Below are 17,710 nucleotides of genomic sequence, written 5' to 3'. Positions count from 1 at the left end.
TTTATTTGAAAATTATGAAATATTATTTAATCTTTAATTTAATTTTTTGCAGATTATATTCGAAAAATGGTCTTTGAGAAAGTCTCAAAAGGAATGTAGCCATTGTGAACGGAACACAAAAGAAAATTAATCTGAAAAATTAGAAAGAGAGTGAATTTAAAAAGAAAAAAAATTGGAGAAAATAGAACATTTTTCACTGCAAATTTTGAAATTTTGGAAAACTTAATTTTTTTCCTTCGACTTTCGATTATTGAAAATTCGGCAACAAATATTTTTTTCAAGGAACATTAAACGCTTAAATTGGCCATTGTCTTACGAAAATCTGCAAGTGAATTATAATCGGGATCTAAATCGATATCGGCAAAGTCTTTATTCGAGCTACTATTCGCTAAATTTGGATTGTAACGACTTAGGGATAAGGGACATGGCAAAAGTTCTGGCATGACAGAATGATGCGTTATGAGGGCTGGCAGTGACGAGAATTCCTTCTTGAAACCCTGCAAAGAAAAAAGAGGAATGAGATTAAAATAATCTTCTCAGTATACACAAAAAAGTATAAAAATTTTAGTCTATTTTATTAGAATTAAAAAAATATTTTTTTCACAATTGTTTAGAATTATCTTTTGCAGAGAATGAAATTTAAAATTAAAAATCTGCCCGCCCCTCGGGCGGACACATTCTCATCCGCGCTTCGCGCGGGAGGCTCGCTTCGCTCGCAAGTTTCAGCGCGCCTCGGGGCGCGCGAATTTTGGTCGTCGTGCTTCGCGCTCCAAGGATTGTTGCGCGCTTCGCTTGCAGTCATCCACGACCGTTGTGCATTATTTGCGTTCTTTTCCTTTTTTCTATTATATGTTTCAAGGAATTATTTTTTCTTAAAGTTACTACGACTTTAAGGATTACATTCTCATCACATATTTTTGTTTGCTGATAATTGCGAGATTAAGTGAACTTAAATGCAAGTTTTTGTTCTTGCTGATCGAAAATGAGAAATTATTTTAACTACTAAATATTTTCGCAGAAATATGGGTTGTTGAAGAAGCTACAATATTTTAAAAATACAAGTCGGGTAACAGTGGCAAGCCTTAAGCCGCTCACTGCTACTTGACTAGTATTATTCCTGTCAACCACGCGTTCGTCCCCTTATTGCAGCCAGCCCTTCATTTGTCAATAACAATTATTTGTATAAACTGCTGCTCAAATTGATTAAATCATAAAATATCTTCATGTTTTTATGAACATCTTAATTATTTGCAAAATTTAAAAATAACCCTAGTTTTTAGGTGCTTTAGATAAGAAAAATAATAAAATAATAATAACTACATAGTATACTTCTTATGAGATTCAATGCAATTCAAGGGGTAAAACATATAAAAAATTCAAATTGTTTATAAAATTATTATTAAAAATATGAAATTTTTAAATTTACAATCATGAAAATATTTTCATTTGAAAGAGTGAACTACTATGTGTAGTCAGTGTAAATTTCATTAATTTACTGTAAACGCATTTTAAGTTATTAATTATTTTTTAAAATGATGTAGTATTCTGTTCTAATGCAAACAAAAAATTTCAAATTTAAAAAATCGGGCAAGTGCGAGTTGCACTCGCATTAAGATCGAGGGTTCCCGTACACCAAAATAAAACTCATTTTTTATAAAAAAAAATATATATAAGAAATATAATTGATTAATATTAACATATATAAACCTATTGAGCTGAAATTCGGTACACATATGTATTTTTATTACATATAGATTAAAAAAAAACTATAACTATAATCCACATTAATATTAACATATATAAACATATTGAGCTGAAATTCGGTACACATATGTATTTTTATTACATATAGATTAAAAAAAACTATAACTATAATCCACATTGAATTCTTATGTTTCATTTACAAATAACAAAAAATATATATTTTACCTAGAGATAATATTTAAAATAATATATTGGATATAAACTAACAAAAGATACTTATATTATTAATTATAATAATAATAATAATAATATTTTTTTTACCTATCTTCATTTTTTTTATCTATAGCTCATATTCAAATAAATTTTGTTATTTTTAATTATTTCAACAATTCTTAAAAATATAAAAAAAATAATTAAAAAAATGCTAATATATTTTTTTAAATTTGGAATAAATATTTTTATTATTTTATTTTATATTATTTTTTTATTTTCTTTTTATTTTATTTTATTTTTATTTTTATCTTCGCCAATCACATTATCTTTATTTTTCTGTAATTTGCACTTAAAAAAAATATACAAACTGAATTTTAACTCACCACATTGAAATTTATAAAAGTTAAATTAGTGACACTGTAGTTTTTTTAAAAAATTCAAATTCTTGCCCTTAAATTTCGCAAATATCTCAAACAATTATGTTCGCTATATTTTTTTTACCTTAATCTTCACTTAAAAATGAAGATCCCTACCGAATTTCAGCTCATCAAATTAAGATTCCTAAAAGTTCAAAAGGGGGAGAGAAAAGTGTCATTTTTTGCAATTTTTTCGTAAAAATTAAATTTCTTTCCCTCCTAGTTCGCAAATATGTCCGTCAATCGAGTTCGCTATATTTTTACCTCAATCTTCACTAAAAAATGAAGATCTCTACCGAATTTCAGCTCACTAGGTTGAGATTTATAAAAGTTAACCGCAGGAACAGGGTCATTTTTTGTAATTTTTTCAAAAAAATTGAATTTCTTTCCCTCCTAGTTCGCAAATATGTCCGTCAATCGGGTTCGCTATATTTTTCCTGTAATCTACACTTGAAACTTAAGATCCCTACCGAATTTTAGCTCATAAGGTTGAGATTTGTAAAAGTTAAGGGGGGGGGACAGGGTCATTTTTTGCAATTTTTTCGAAAAAATTGAATTTCTTTCCCTCCTAGTTCGCAAATATGTCCGTCAATCGAGTTCGCTATATTTTTCCTGTAATCTGCACTTAAAACTGAAAATCCTTACCGAATTTCAGCTCACCAGGTTGAGATTTGTAAAAATTAAGGAGGGGGGACAGGGTCATTTTTTGTAATTTTTTCTAAAAATTCAATTTCTTTCCCTCCTAGTTCGCAAATATGTCCGTCAATCGGGTTCGCTATATTTTTCCTGTAATCTACACTTAAAACTTAAGATCCCTACCGAATTTTAGCTCATAAGGTTGAGATTTGTAAAAGTTAAGGGGGGGGGACAGGGTCATTTTTTGCAATTTTTTCGAAAAAATTGAATTTCTTTCCCTCCTAGTTCGCAAATATGTCCGTCAATCGAGTTCGCTATATTTTTCCTGTAATCTGCACTTAAAACTGAAAATCCTTACCGAATTTCAGCTCACCAGGTTGAGATTTGTAAAAATTAAGGAGGGGGGACAGGGTCATTTTTTGTAATTTTTTCTGAAAAATTCAATTTCTTTCCCTCCTAGTTCGCAAATATGTCCGTCAATTGGGTTCGCTATATTTTTCCTGTAATCTGCACTTAAAACTGAAGATCCCTACCGAATTTCAGCTCACTATATAGGTTGAGATTTGTAAAAGTTAAGAGGGGGGACAGCCCATTTTGCGTAGCTGGGACGGACACACGAATGATTTCATAAGGGTTCCGTCAGTACACCTATGGTGTACGGAACCCTAAAAACGGTTAAAAGTTTTATTTTATTTATTCTAAACAACAGATATTTATAAAAGTTTTAAGATTTTAAAAAACAATAAATTTTTTTTAACACAGTAGTATTTTTTTAACATATAAAGTTAAAAATTCTGAAATTTGAAAAAATTGAGTTTTCAAAATTTTGAAACTACCGTAGTTTTTGTAGTTTTCAACGAAAATGGCTGGTTAACGAACTTAACCTTCATTTTTACACTAACTTTAAGTGTGTTAAATTTAAAAACGATCAGATAAGATTTTCAAAAGTTATTGTGTCAACAACATTTTGGTCTACAGACGGACATACATACATACATACATACATACAGACAGACACACAGACGGACTCGCCGGACCATGTTTTTCGGGTTCAGGGGACCTCAAAACGTAAAGATTTCATAAAATTAGCAAAAGTCAATTTTCGACCAAAACTAATACTTTCTCATGTGATGAGAATGTAAAAAATTCACGACTAATTGTTTAAATAAGTCATTGAATAAATTTTACTGCAAATTTTAATGAGAAAAGAAATTCAACCAAAACTTAAAATTATTTCAAACTTGATTAATTCAAATTTCCAATTATTTGTATTTTAGTTTATTAAAAATTTCAAATTATTTAAATTTCAATCCATCAGAATTCAACTTTGATTATTTTTCAATTATGTAGTATTTTTAATTTATTAATTAATATATTTATTCAAAATTATACAGGCAAAGCCCATTTATATCGTTTTCTAGTTTAATTTTTTAAAAAATCAATCGATCCAATATTTCTTTTTTAATTTCAAACTATTGAAACTTAAAATGATCGAAAATTTATCCGAAATTTAATGAATTCAAATTTCTATTTTATGCAAAATTTACTTTAAAATTTGAAAAATTAATCGAATTTTTAATTAATCCACAAATCAATTTAATAATACATAATAATAATTAAAATTTATTAATTATTTATTATTAATTTATCCAATTTTTAATATATCTAAATGGAAATTCTATAATAACAATTTTAAACTACATATTTGAGTCAAAGTTGATGACAAATTTAATTAATTCTAATTTTAATCAATTTAAATTTCAAATGATCAAATTTTCAACGAATTTAAATTCCAATTTTTAAGAAATTTAAAACTATTTTAGTTAAAATTTATGAAAAATATAATTAATACAAATTATAATTTATTAAAATTTCAATTATTCTAATTTCAATAAATTCAAATTTTCATAAGTAAAATTTTAATCGATTTAAATTTTAATTGATCAAAGATTCAATGTATATCTAAATTTCTATTTATCCAAATTGAAATCCTGGTAAAATTTGAAACTATCTAAGCAACAATTATTAATAAAAGAAATTTAATTAATCGAAAATTAAATTAAATTAAAATTTTAAACTATTCATTGCTAATTGATCGAAATTGTAATTAGATACATATTTCAAATTTTAATTTATTCAAATTTCAATTAATCAAATTTTCAATTATTCAAATTTTAATCAATAAATTTTTTAATCCATTTAATTATTAAAGCAACAATTATTAGATTATTAACAAATATTATAATTTAACAATCTAAAATAAAAAATTAGTTATTTATAGATTATTGTAGAAAAAACTACTTCTTATTGATTAAAAGTAAGTTTTTTTCAAATTTATTTTCTAAGAAAAACTGAATTTTATTTATTTTATATCAACTTCTATGTAGAATTAAAAAATTAACTTTTAGAAAATTTATGTGACTTTTGTTTTAATTATGTAACTCTTTACTAATTGAAATTTAGTGAATAAGTTTTATGATATTATTGCAACAAAATATAGAAATTTATTTTTTATAATTTTGCCTTTCTTTTTTAAAAGATAACATTTTTGATAACTTTTTTCACTAATTTTTATAAAAAATACTTTCTATTATGATTTTTGTCACTTTTTGTAATTTTAAATCTGAAATAATTTAATTCTTGCATAGAATTAACAAAATTGAATCTTTTCAAATTTTTTCAACATTTCAACGAATTTAATTAAAGTTGTATTTTAAATAATTCAATTCTTATATAGAATTTTTATTAAATTAAATTCTTTGGAGGAATTCAATTAAAATTGCATTGAATATACAGTAGAACCCGGTTAATACGATTCTGTAGGGACCGCGCTAAGAATGCGTCTTATGCGGGAAAACGTATTAAGCGGGAAATAAAATGTATGTCTTTAATTGCAGGGACCACTATAAATGAGCGTTTTAAGCGGGAAATCGTATTAACCGGGTTCTACTGTAATTGAATTCTTATAAAGAATTTTATGAAATTTTAGACAATAATTGAGGCCTTGGATCCAATAACTCGCCCGACGCTTGGAGGAACGCGCAACTGCCAGTCAGTGAGCAGTGAGCGCCTCTGGGCCACTCACTGCTACCCGACTGGTATTGGCGCGTGACTTCGAGCGTCGGGCGAGTTATTGGATCCAAGGCCTCAATTGTATTGTTTTGAAGAATTATGTGAAAATTTTTGAAAATAATTTAATTCTTTGGAGGAGTTCAATTAAAATTGTATCGAGAATATAAAATTGAATTCTTATAAAGAATTTTATTATTTATGAAAATAGTTAAATTGTAGTATTTTAAATAATTTAATTCTTATGCAGAATTTTATAAAAATTCATTATTAAAAATAATTTTTATTTTATTAATGAATATTTTTATGAAAATAAACAAATTCTTGCGAAGAATTTTATTAAAATTTTAGAAAATAATTTAATTCTTTCTCCTATTTTAATTTGACTGCAAGATTGGAATTGTTTGCAATATTTGAAATTAATTTATCAAAGCAATTTTTATTTTTTCAGAAATACTGTTTAGGAAAAATTTGAGGAAAAAGGAAAGTGAATAATAAAAATAATAAATATTGTTACGCAAGGGAAGAAAAGAGATTTATTATTATTAATATGTTTGAAATGGTTAATGATGCGTTTAATAAAATATGAATAATGAAGTAATAAAGGAGAGGAATGAAATGTAATGAAATGAAGGCAGTGTATTTTTGTTAAAATTAATGGGAATTAACTTACTTTGATTTTGTAGCCTTTGTTCGTACGTAAAATGAGATAATGAGCTATACCGCTTGGTTGAAATTCCCGTGGAACTCGTAGGGAAAGAGCAAAACACCCGGGTTTACTCGTGCTTTCACGAACCATGAATGCTCCTTCTGGCTCTTGGTTCAACACCTCCAGTGTTATTTCCCTATATCATAAAGAGAAGTCATTAAATTACAAAAGCAATTCTACCCTCCCCCTTAGCGAAAAAAAATTCTCCTATTATTATAATTCCACACTTCTTGTATTTCAAAATTATACACACCCGGAATTTATTCCTTTCTTTTTATTCAAAAATTATTCAAAGGTATCTACTTTCGCTTTTTAGAAATTTTGCTTATTTTTTTCCTTATACAATAGAACAAAAAATTCTACACTGAATTTAAAGTACAAAATTAATTTTTTATAACTTTATAATACAAATTTAATTATTTATATTTCACGACCATAAATTTATGGTTAAAAAAAAAATAAAATAAATAAATAAATAAATAAATAAATAAATGAATAAATAAATAATAAATAAATAAATAAATAAATAAATAAATGAATAAATAAATAAATAAATAAATAAATAAATAAATAAATAAATAAATAATAATAATAATAATAATAAATAAATTTATGATTAGTGAATATAAGTTATTTAAAATTTATGACCATTAAATTCTTCTGCCTCAAATTTGAACTTTTAAATAAACGAATATTTTTTCTAATATTATGTAGGTACCTAATAATAATCGAGATCTTTTATTCCAAATTTTTTTTCAAGCTCAAAAAGTTGACAAAAATCTGACAATTAATTTGTAAATAAAGTGATTAGTGTTTTAGTGAAATTAATTTCCCTAGAAGTTTTACAATAACAGTATTTTCATAGGATATTAAATTATTCAAAATCTTAAATAGTCTGAATTTTCTTTCTCAAATTAAAAAAACCTCAATATATAGTTACAATTTTTAGAAATAATCAATTATTATTCAATTTTGTATTTAAATAATTGAATTCTCATACAACTTTTTAATAAGAATTGATTTGAAAAAGAATTTCAGTTTAAATTTTAGAAAATATTTCAAGAATTAGGTAGGTACAGTTATAATTTTAATTAAATTTCAAAAGGTTTTACATTAAAAGTAATTTGAAATTTTAATTCTTAACCCTTTAACGTCCAGCGGTACATATGCTGTACCATAAAGAATAAAAAAACCTATCTTCAAATAGGGTTAATATATTTAATTACAAAATGATATCTAGGGGTTTTCGGGGTCGCTGATTACGAATCTGATGTCAGATTTTAAAAATTCAAAATGGCGGATCCAATATGGCGTACCGAAAAATTTAAAATTTGATGGATTTTCATGAAACTTGGTATGTAGGGGTTTTCGAGGTCCCTGATTACGAATCTGATGTCAAATTTTAAAAATTCAAAATGGCGGATCCAATATGGCGGACAAAAATATAAAATTTGATGGATTTTCATGGAACTTGGTATTTAGGGGTTTTTGAGGTCGCTGATTACGAATCTGATGTCGGATTTTGAAAATTCAAAATGGTGAATCCAATATGGCGTATCGAAAAGTTTAAAATTTGATGGATTTTTATGAAACTTTGTCTTTAGGGGTTTTCGATGTCGCTGATTACGAATCTGATGTCAGATTTTGAAAATTAAAAATGGCGGATCCAATATGGCGGACGAAAATTTACAATTCGATGAATTTTCATGGAACTTGGTATCTAGGCGTTTTCGAGGTCGCTGATTGCGAATCTGATGTCGGATTTTGAAATTTTAAAATGGTAAATCCAATATGGCGGATAGAAAAATTTAAAATTTGATGGATTTTTATGAAACTTAGTATGTAGAGGTTTTCGAGGTCGCTGATTATGAATCTAATGTCAGATTTTTAAAATTCAAAATGGCGGATCCAATACGGCGGACGAAAATTTAAAATTAGATGGATTTTCATGGAACTTGGTATCTAGGGGTTTTCGAGGTCGCTGATTACGAATCTGATGTAGGATTTTGAAAATTAAAAACGGCAAATCCAATATGGCGGATAGAAAAATTTAAAATTTGATGGATTTTTATGAAACTTAGTATGTAGAGGTTTTCGAGGTCGCTGATTACGAATTAGATGTCATATTTTCAATATTAAAAATGTCGCATTTATAGATAATGGATAAATTTTAGAAACTGTATTAGGTCTTTAATAATTTTTAAATACGAAACTAACTTACACTTTGCGTGACCCAGAACTAACGACGTGGACTTAGTAAGCCACTAGTTCCAAGCTACATTGGATTTATAATCAGCTACCACAAAAACCCCTACATACCAAGTTTCATAAAAATCCAACGAATTTTAAATTTTAGGTCCGCCATATTAGATCCGCCATTTAAAATTTTTAAAATCTGACTTAAAATTCGTAACCAGCGAACCCGAAAACCCCTAGATACCAAGTTCCATGAAAATCCATCGAATTTTAAATTTTCGGTCTGCCATATTGGATCCGCCATTTTGAATTTTTAAAATCTGACTTAAAATTCGTAATCAGCGACCCCGAAAACCCCTAGATACCAAGTTTCATAAAAATTCACCAAATTTTAAAATTCTGGTCCGCCATATTGGATCCGCCATTTTGAATTTTTGAAATCTGACATCAGATTCGTAATCAGGGACCCCGAAAACCCCTAGGTACCAAGTGTCATGAATTTTGAATGGAAAAAAAAATTTGGACGTTAAAGGGTTAATGGACAAAAAAATAACAATAAATATATAAATATTTATTAAACAGAAATTAGTAAAATTAAAAATTTATTTTAGAAATTACAAGCGCGAAACATGAGATTCCATTTATTATTACATATTATGCATATTATCAAATTTTTTTTTTAATATTTACACTCGACTCTCGGATCTTTTGCACTTATGGGACCAAATCCTCTCATATCTTTTACCAAAACAAATGCAATGGTAATGCAAAACAATACAATATACATAACCAAATATATAAATTAATGACAGTATTTATGTTTTAGTTTTAATATTTACATTTATAGTAATTAAACTTTTAATGTAATTTTAATCACATAATGGATAGAGGTGTGCAAAAACTCGAATAGCATGGTCGAGCTCGAGCCGGGCTCGATACTCTCGAGTTTTAGTTACTCAAAAATATTTGAGTGCTCGAAAAATTCAAGTGCTCAAAATTATTTTAGGTTTAATACTGCACGTGTCGGATGGAATTTGGTTCAAGTTCGGATTGATTCTGCTCAGCTCTGCTAGAAAAACGAAAAGCTTGAAATACTCGATCGAGCTTTTTGCACAACTCTTTAATGGAGAAGCTGCTATAATTCACTTTAGATAACCTAAGTTATCGTGAAATAAATATTTTGACACTCTGATAGTCATTTATTTATTTAATGTAAAAGGTAAAAGGTGCGGGAGAAAAATTGCAAAAGAATCGAGAGTGTAAAAGATCTGAATGCAAAAGATCCGAGAGTCGAGTGTACTTCAATTTTTGAATAATTACAGATTCAAAATTAAAAAAAATTCTCTTATTAATTATTACAGTTTATTATTTTTTAAAATTTAAATAAAATTTAAATAAAATTATTGTTATTTTTTAAAATTTTTAGAAAATTGTACGTATAATAAAAAAAAATTTGTTTACCTAGGGATTCCTGCTTGAAACCAGGGGGCTTTCCTCAATTCACTTTCCTCGCTTCGATTATTAAGACTATCAGTTCTTTCCGGAAGTGGAGGTGGTGTTGAGGTCACTTTGTGCAAAAGTCCATCTACTGGACCGGAAACACTTGGACTCAATTGTGACTTATTCTTCTTTAATCGCATCTCCGTTTCTGTCTCCGAACTTGGAGAACTTGGTACCACTCTGAAATGAGTAAAAAATCTTCTAATTTTCTCGTTAAAAAATTAAATTTGAGGTATTTTGAATATAATTTTAAGAAAATTTCAGAAAAGGATTCAATTATTAAAAAAAAATGTTTCGAAATAATTAAATTTTGTAAAATTTAAATACAATTCTATGCAAGAATTTCATTATTTTTATAAACAATAAGATTCTTCCCAGGAATTCATTTATTTTCAATACAATTTTAATAAAATTTCACTGAAGGATTCGTGATTTTTTTTAATTTTTAGAAAGAATTAAATTTTGTAAAAATTTTAACAAAATTCTTCGAAACAGTTCAATTATTTTTCCCATACAATTTTAATAAAGTTTCTCAAAAAAATTCAATTATTTTCCAGAAATAATAATCAAAATCATTAAAAAAATTTTTAATTACAATTATTAACAAAAAGGTTTATTTTAAAAACTTGAATTTAATTTGTTTTAAAAATTGTAATAAAATTTTGAAAAAAATTTACTTTTTTTGGAAATTTCATTAAATTCTTGCGTTAAAATTCAATTATTCTCATAAATATTAATATTCTTTGCAATAATTCAAAAATTTTAATATGATTCTGGACGAGCATTCATTTATTTTCACAAATGATAAAATTTTTTGGAGGAATTCAATTATTAAAAATTTGAAAGAATTCAATTATAATTAAATTCTTTAATTTAATACAATTTTAATAAATTTCTCGAAAGAATTCAATTATTGAAAAATATTTTAATAAAATTCTGCGAAGAAATTTATTATTTTCTGTAAATTTAGTATTTAATAATTCAAGTTTTAAGTGCAATTTTCATTAACAAACACAATTATTTTAAAATTTGAAAGAAATTATGCGTTGCCTCAAATTCAAATTTTTTCAACATTTTCAATTAAAAATATTAGTAAATAAATACTCCATTATTTTCAACATATTTAAAGAAATTCTTTAAAAAAAATCCACGAGAATTCAATTATTTTTAAAAATTTGACCAAATTATTTAAAAAAAAAGAAAATAAATACATAGGATAAAATTTATCATTACTGTTATTAGGCATTTTATTTTATAAATATTTGTATAACTTATAGATCTTTTTATCTATTATTATTCATTTAGAGATAATTAAAAATTTAATGAGAGACCATTAAAAAAAAAGAAATGCATAAAATTCACTTGGAAATCGTAATAACTGTTTAATGAAATTTGTTGTCTAACAGGGGACGAAATGAGTTTGAGTGGATAATTTAGCATCGTGTGGTGACATTTTTTTCATCGCCTATTGAAGTATATGACTAGCCACGTAGGGGTTTGCGCAAGTAATGGAGGACTCTGGGGGTCATGGAACAAGATTTATAAGAGTGGTTCAATCAGCCGTGGATCATGAAGATAAATTGCATTTTTTCTCTTTTTTTTCTTCTTCTTGGCCGAGTTCCGATGAAACATTATCGAACCCAAACGTATTGAGCTTTAGTCAATAAAAAAGAAAAAAAAAGACTGGAACTTCATGTCTTCAATGAAATAAAAAATTTAATTCTTGTTTATGAGAGGTATTGCAGAGGTACCATTTTTGAAATGTGACAGAAATATCTCTAAAAGTGTCTACTTTAAGATATAATTTTTCTAGATTTTTAAATAAAGCGGGTGTGAAGTAGAAATTGGTTACTTTGGGGTAATTGGACAATTTTTTCTTAGTTGTTTGTACAATATGATGTTTTAAACATGCCTAAGGTAGTAAAAGTTATTGCATTGAGAATGGTTTACATTATTCTAGTGTTGGGGCATTTTACATGTCAGAAATATGACAATTTGCAAAACGTAGGCCGATTTTTGCAAAACTTCGTGGAATTATAGTTGTATATATATGGGTGATTCTTCTGAAAGTGCCACTTTTGAAATTCGATTTTGCAACTAATTTTTTTTTTAAATTATATGGTTTTTTTTATTGAACTTACTTTATTTCATACTCAAGAGTAAGAATTCAAGTTGCGCAAAATTAATTATTATAAATATTAAAGTTATAGCACATTTTTTAATTTAAGGTTAAGAAGGAAAATAAGTTTGATAAATTTTGATTAAATTATATTATTATTGCAAATTTTTTAGTAAAAAAAAGTCACTTTTGTTAAAACGAAATTTATTTACACAATTCATAAACTTTTACATTAAACAATTAAATGAAAAAAATTATTGCTTTTTAACTTTCTTATTTTTTTACTTTTTTTGAAGCAGTTTTATGTTGTTTGCTCTGCCTTTTTCGTTTTTCAACAACTTCTGATGGTGTAGCTTGAATTTCTATTTCTCCTAAATAGAAATGTTTACACTTTTCTTTTACGCTGCAGTCATAACAACTCATTTCATTGAATCGAATCAAGTTTGGGTATAATGTGTTCCACTTCCACTGATGAACTTTCATGGTTCCTTTAAATGTCTTGATTGTTTTTGGTACTAGTGCACTTATTTGATTAATTTCATCTTCACCAACTTTACCGATGAAAATATTCTTACATTTTTCTTGAATTACATTTACAAGAGTGTCATAATTATGGACATCTTTGCCATGAGCTACAATAGAATCTGCCGTACGTTTTATGAAACCACCAATTCCATCGGCTGGACCTTTTCCATGGCCAGATTCAGAATAATTATAGATTATGTTTTGTAAATTGTAGGCTCTGGAAAACTGAGTACAAAGTAACCAAAACATACTTTTATTCCGGTACTGAGTCGATGGCCCGTCACTTTGAAAATGAATTGTCTTCAAATTTGGAAAATTTTTTAAAATGTGTTCCATTACTAGATTTAAATGAGCTAAAATTGCTGCACAATCATGGCGTAAGTCTTTCGAAAATGTACAGAAACCCTGTGAAAAATTTTGAGCATAAAACATACCAGTATGTAAAGACACTTGTTCCCTTGACGCTCCGAAATGTACTGCTTGAGGTTCTTCTGCAAATTTACAATCATAATTTTCACTCCAGTCCATTAAAATAAAAATTTCTGTTTCAGAAAGTGCTTCTTTGATGCATTTTGTCGCATTAAATTGTCGATTGATGCGTTGAATGTGGGCCATAAAATCAACAAGCAAATTGGATTGAAAGTTTTTTTTCACATCGTTAATTGTCATTGCAGTTTCTTCTTTACAAGTGATTTGAACTGTTATTTCTTTCTTTGTTTTTGCCGAAATTCTGTTTTCCTTTTTCGTTTTCCATTTTTGGTATTTTACTTCACTCTTTCCATTTAAATTTTCTTTGAATTGTATTTTCTTCAGATTACATTTTTTACACCTACGTAGCATACAATCTTCGCTTTTCGGTTGGCACACAATGGAATCAATGACAGTTTCGATATTTTTACCAACAATAATATTATTTTTTATTAGTGAATTTGTAATTAAATGCATGTTTTCGTGTTTCATGCACAAGCAAGTATCACGATTGCTAATTTTTGGCGGAATTATCCAAAAAGGACGTAAAGTTGAAAAGTGTGAATAACTAATTTTAACATTCGGGTTTTCAAAGCAAAATTTTTTGTGAAGATCTTTTAATGGAGAATTAAGAAAGGACGATTGTTTCTTAATTTTATTTTTAGTAATACAATCTCTTTTACCTGGACGAATTCGACTGTTTTCTTCGTAAAATTTTATCACAATTTCCTCAAGATATTTTTGCTTCTGTTTTCGAATCATAACCTTCTTTCGCATTCTTTCTTTATAGGAGACCAGCAAATTAGAATTTTTTCTTTCACTATCTTTAAACACAGATCTAAGTTCTTGTTTTTTCTTATAATTTTTTGTATTTGTATAAATAGTTTTAAGTTTTTCTTTGAATTTTTCTCCTTCTACTAATTTTGTTGCAATCGTCGAATTAACTGTATCCTTGTCTAGTATTTTTTTTAATATTTTAGAGTTCTTTTTACGTACTGAATTGTTATTTGAATTATTTACTCTCAATAGTCTCTTTTGGACAGCTTTTAATTTTTTATCTAAAGATTTCACTTTTTCCGTTAACTGAATATTGTTTCTATACAATTTTGAATCCTGACTTTTCCTAATTCTTTTCCGTCCTCTTTTCGATTTTAAGTTTATATCGTGATTTTCAGATTTATTCGCTCTTATTTCACTCGATTCAATATTCTGAGATTTTTTCCTTTGATAACGACGAACTGCTTCCAAATTTTTTCCACGATGTTTCTTTAATTCCTCTTTCGTCATACTAGCCTTTGATTTTATTTTGCCATTCAATACTCTGAATTCAAATCTTTCCCTTTCTTTTTTCTTAATTAACTCATATTTTATTGGATCATTTTTTATTTTTTCTCTTCTTTTTCTCTGAGCTTCTCTTCGTTTTCTTAATTTATCTTCTGCTTTTTTTTCTGCGAAGAAGATTGAGTTTGTTGCTCCATTTTATTACTTTTACTTGGTTTGGGAGTTTTTCTATAAAAAAATACACGCTATTGTCATTTACGTATGATTCACACTATTTACAAAAATTATAATATGCACATTGTAATACTTACCAATTACATTCAGTTCAATTAAAAGACTAATATTGACGAATTGTTTACATTTGACGTATCTAGTTTGATAGTTATTTGCATTTATTTAGGTTAATTTTTTCAAAACAAGGCAGGTTAAGTATTAAAAACAGAAGAAAAACTCGCACATTCAAGGAAAAAGCTTCGGAGATGAAAAGCTTCGGAGATGAAAAATATTTTTTTTTTAATATTTATTCATGTCAGGGCACAATTAAAAAGTATTTGTTAGTAGAGTATACAAATATGATACCGTAATTTTATATTATCACCGAAACATTCCATTAAATTTAGTTGTATATTAAATTATTTAATAAAAAAGAAGGCTTCGGAGATGAAATTGAATTTTTACTCGGATCAATATTGAAAATTAGATTATTTCTAGAAGCAATATTTTTCTTTCTTTTTAAAAGTAATATATGAAAAAAGTAAACAGCAGACTCTCAGCTTTATTTCAATATACATAAAAATTTCGTTCAATGTATTTTTAATATGTGAAAATACGATTAATCATCATGAAGTAATTTTAACCTAAAACTGAAGACAAAGTTTAAACATTTTTATCATATACAAAACCAAAATATACAAATTTTTAAAATTCATGTAATAATAAAAAAAACATTGTACTTTTTGACAATATTTTCAAAAAAATTTTAAGAGTTTGAAAAATACCATAAAATTTTATTTTCCCTCTGGAAGTCCTATTGGAGACATGCTAAAAAGGCTTCGGAGATGAAATTATTTTAGGTATTATATAAATTCAGTTGAATAAAATTGTTTAAAATTTTTTTTTTAATGATAAGTAAATGCTAAATTTCTACTATGAAAATTGTTATTAATTATTAGATAGTAGATTTTTAAAAATTAATCGAGACATAAAAAATGTCACTTTCAGAAGAATCACCCATATAAGAGACTTCTTTCCTTTTAAATTCAAAATTGTTGAAAATACGCTATTTTGAATTTTAATAATTTTATAAAATTTTGAATATATAGGAATATTGTATATGGTTCTTTAATGAAATTTACACTTTTTTCAGGTAAAAGTATGTAGTTTAAAATGAAAATAAAATTAATAAAAAAAAATTTAATTTAAAAGAAATATAAAAAGTTTTTTTTAAAACAATTTTTTTATTGACTCCTCTCTAAGAGAAATTTTATTAACATATTTGTATTCCTTATGAATTCCTCAGTAGCACGTAATATTACAGCAATATTGAGAAAACTGCCTTAACTTTACCAATATTGCCTCCATGTTACTGAAACATTACGTGCTATGGGGGCATCTTTAATTTTTTAAAAATTTGATGAAGACTCAACTGTGTCAGGAGATATTGAAGTTCTTGTAAAAAAAAGGATAGTAGCAGCATCACTGCACTACGCAAATTGTGATGGTACCTCTGCAACAACACTATATTAAAAAAATTTTTCGGGTATTTTTGGGCAAAAATTTGTGGAGAATTTTTATATAATTCATCTTATGATTATGAAAATTGAGTTTTATGGAATGGTTTATAAAACTATTTTATTTCAAGCCGAAGTACGCAGATGCTAGAATGACGTTACGCTCTCGGTTTTCAATTTTTTTCAATATGTTCCACCAAATTTAAAAATCTAGAAAAATTATATGTTAAAGTAGACACTTTTAGAGAAATTTTTGTCACGTTTAAAAAGTGGTACCTCTGCAATAATCCTGTTAAATAAAATTTTCAAAATTTCAAAAACTTTTTTTTTCGGGTTTTTTTGGGCAAAAATTTGTCGAGTATTTTTTTTATAATTCGCATTTGATTCTACAAAAAATCATATTTTTAAAATTAAAATCGGTTGAGCCGTTTTCGAGAAAAATCAATTTTTTGATTTTGCTTTCCCCCTCCATAACTCCTGTAAAAGGCAGATTTTCCAAATTACATTTCTTAAAAGTCGAAAGAAAACTAAAACTTTCATTCTTTGACAAGTTTTTTCTAAACTCAATATTTTCAGACTTATAAGCTATTGAAAATATGTCTACAGTTACAAATAAAAAATTTCGAAAATTCATAACTCGAAAATTTGGACGATTAAACAAAAATAAAAAAAATACGTATTTCATATTTTTCTATAAACATTAAGAAAAAAAATTGTTTAACCGAATTTTAAACGTCACAGGTAAATCTTACGTGGAATTGCCCAATATAGTTTTTTGAATAATTTTAATTGAACATTTTTGAAATAATTGAATTAAACAAAGAATTTTTTTCATCTATTTAAAGTAAACGTGTCTGTTAATAATTAGAATTAAATATTTGATTATTGAGGTTTATTAAAATTGTATTGAAAATAATTAAAATCCTGAGTAGAATTTTATTATTTATAAAAAATAATTTAATTCTAGCGATGAATTTTACTTACTACCTAGATAGCACAAAAACTTCCAAGAAGTTTCCAGGAAGCTTCCCGTGGTAACTTCGGAAGTTACCTTCGGTAGCTTCCTGGAAACTTCTCTAACATACACCAATGTCCGCACTTGGAAGCTTCCCATGGAATCTTCCCTTGGAAGCTTCCTGCAAAT

At 26.6% G+C, this 17,710-nt stretch overlaps 1 protein-coding gene across 3 annotated transcripts in view; it reads right to left on the bottom strand.

The window, feature by feature from the left end:
• LOC122504061 (tensin-3-like) overlaps positions 1 to 17,710 on the bottom strand; it is a 566,797-nt gene continuing 549,087 nt past the window's right edge. The window contains exons 7-9 of one of the 3 annotated variants that reach the window (XM_043614943.1): positions 10,405 to 10,623; positions 6,712 to 6,883; positions 1 to 497 (exon numbers count right to left, since the gene is read on the bottom strand). In XM_043614943.1, coding sequence (XP_043470878.1) covers positions 288 to 497; positions 6,712 to 6,883; positions 10,405 to 10,623 — 601 coding nt within the window. In that variant the 3' untranslated portion in view covers positions 1 to 287. The remainder of the gene's footprint in view (positions 498 to 6,711; positions 6,884 to 10,404; positions 10,624 to 17,710) is intronic. The other 2 variants (XM_043614944.1, XM_043614945.1) reach the window with 2 other exon arrangements.

This window comes from Leptopilina heterotoma, unplaced genomic scaffold, assembly GCF_015476425.1.
Source record: "Leptopilina heterotoma isolate Lh14 unplaced genomic scaffold, ASM1547642v1 Lhet_278, whole genome shotgun sequence".
Taxonomy (NCBI): Eukaryota; Metazoa; Arthropoda; class Insecta; order Hymenoptera; family Figitidae; genus Leptopilina; species Leptopilina heterotoma.
This window is presented reverse-complemented; position numbering and strand designations above follow the sequence as displayed.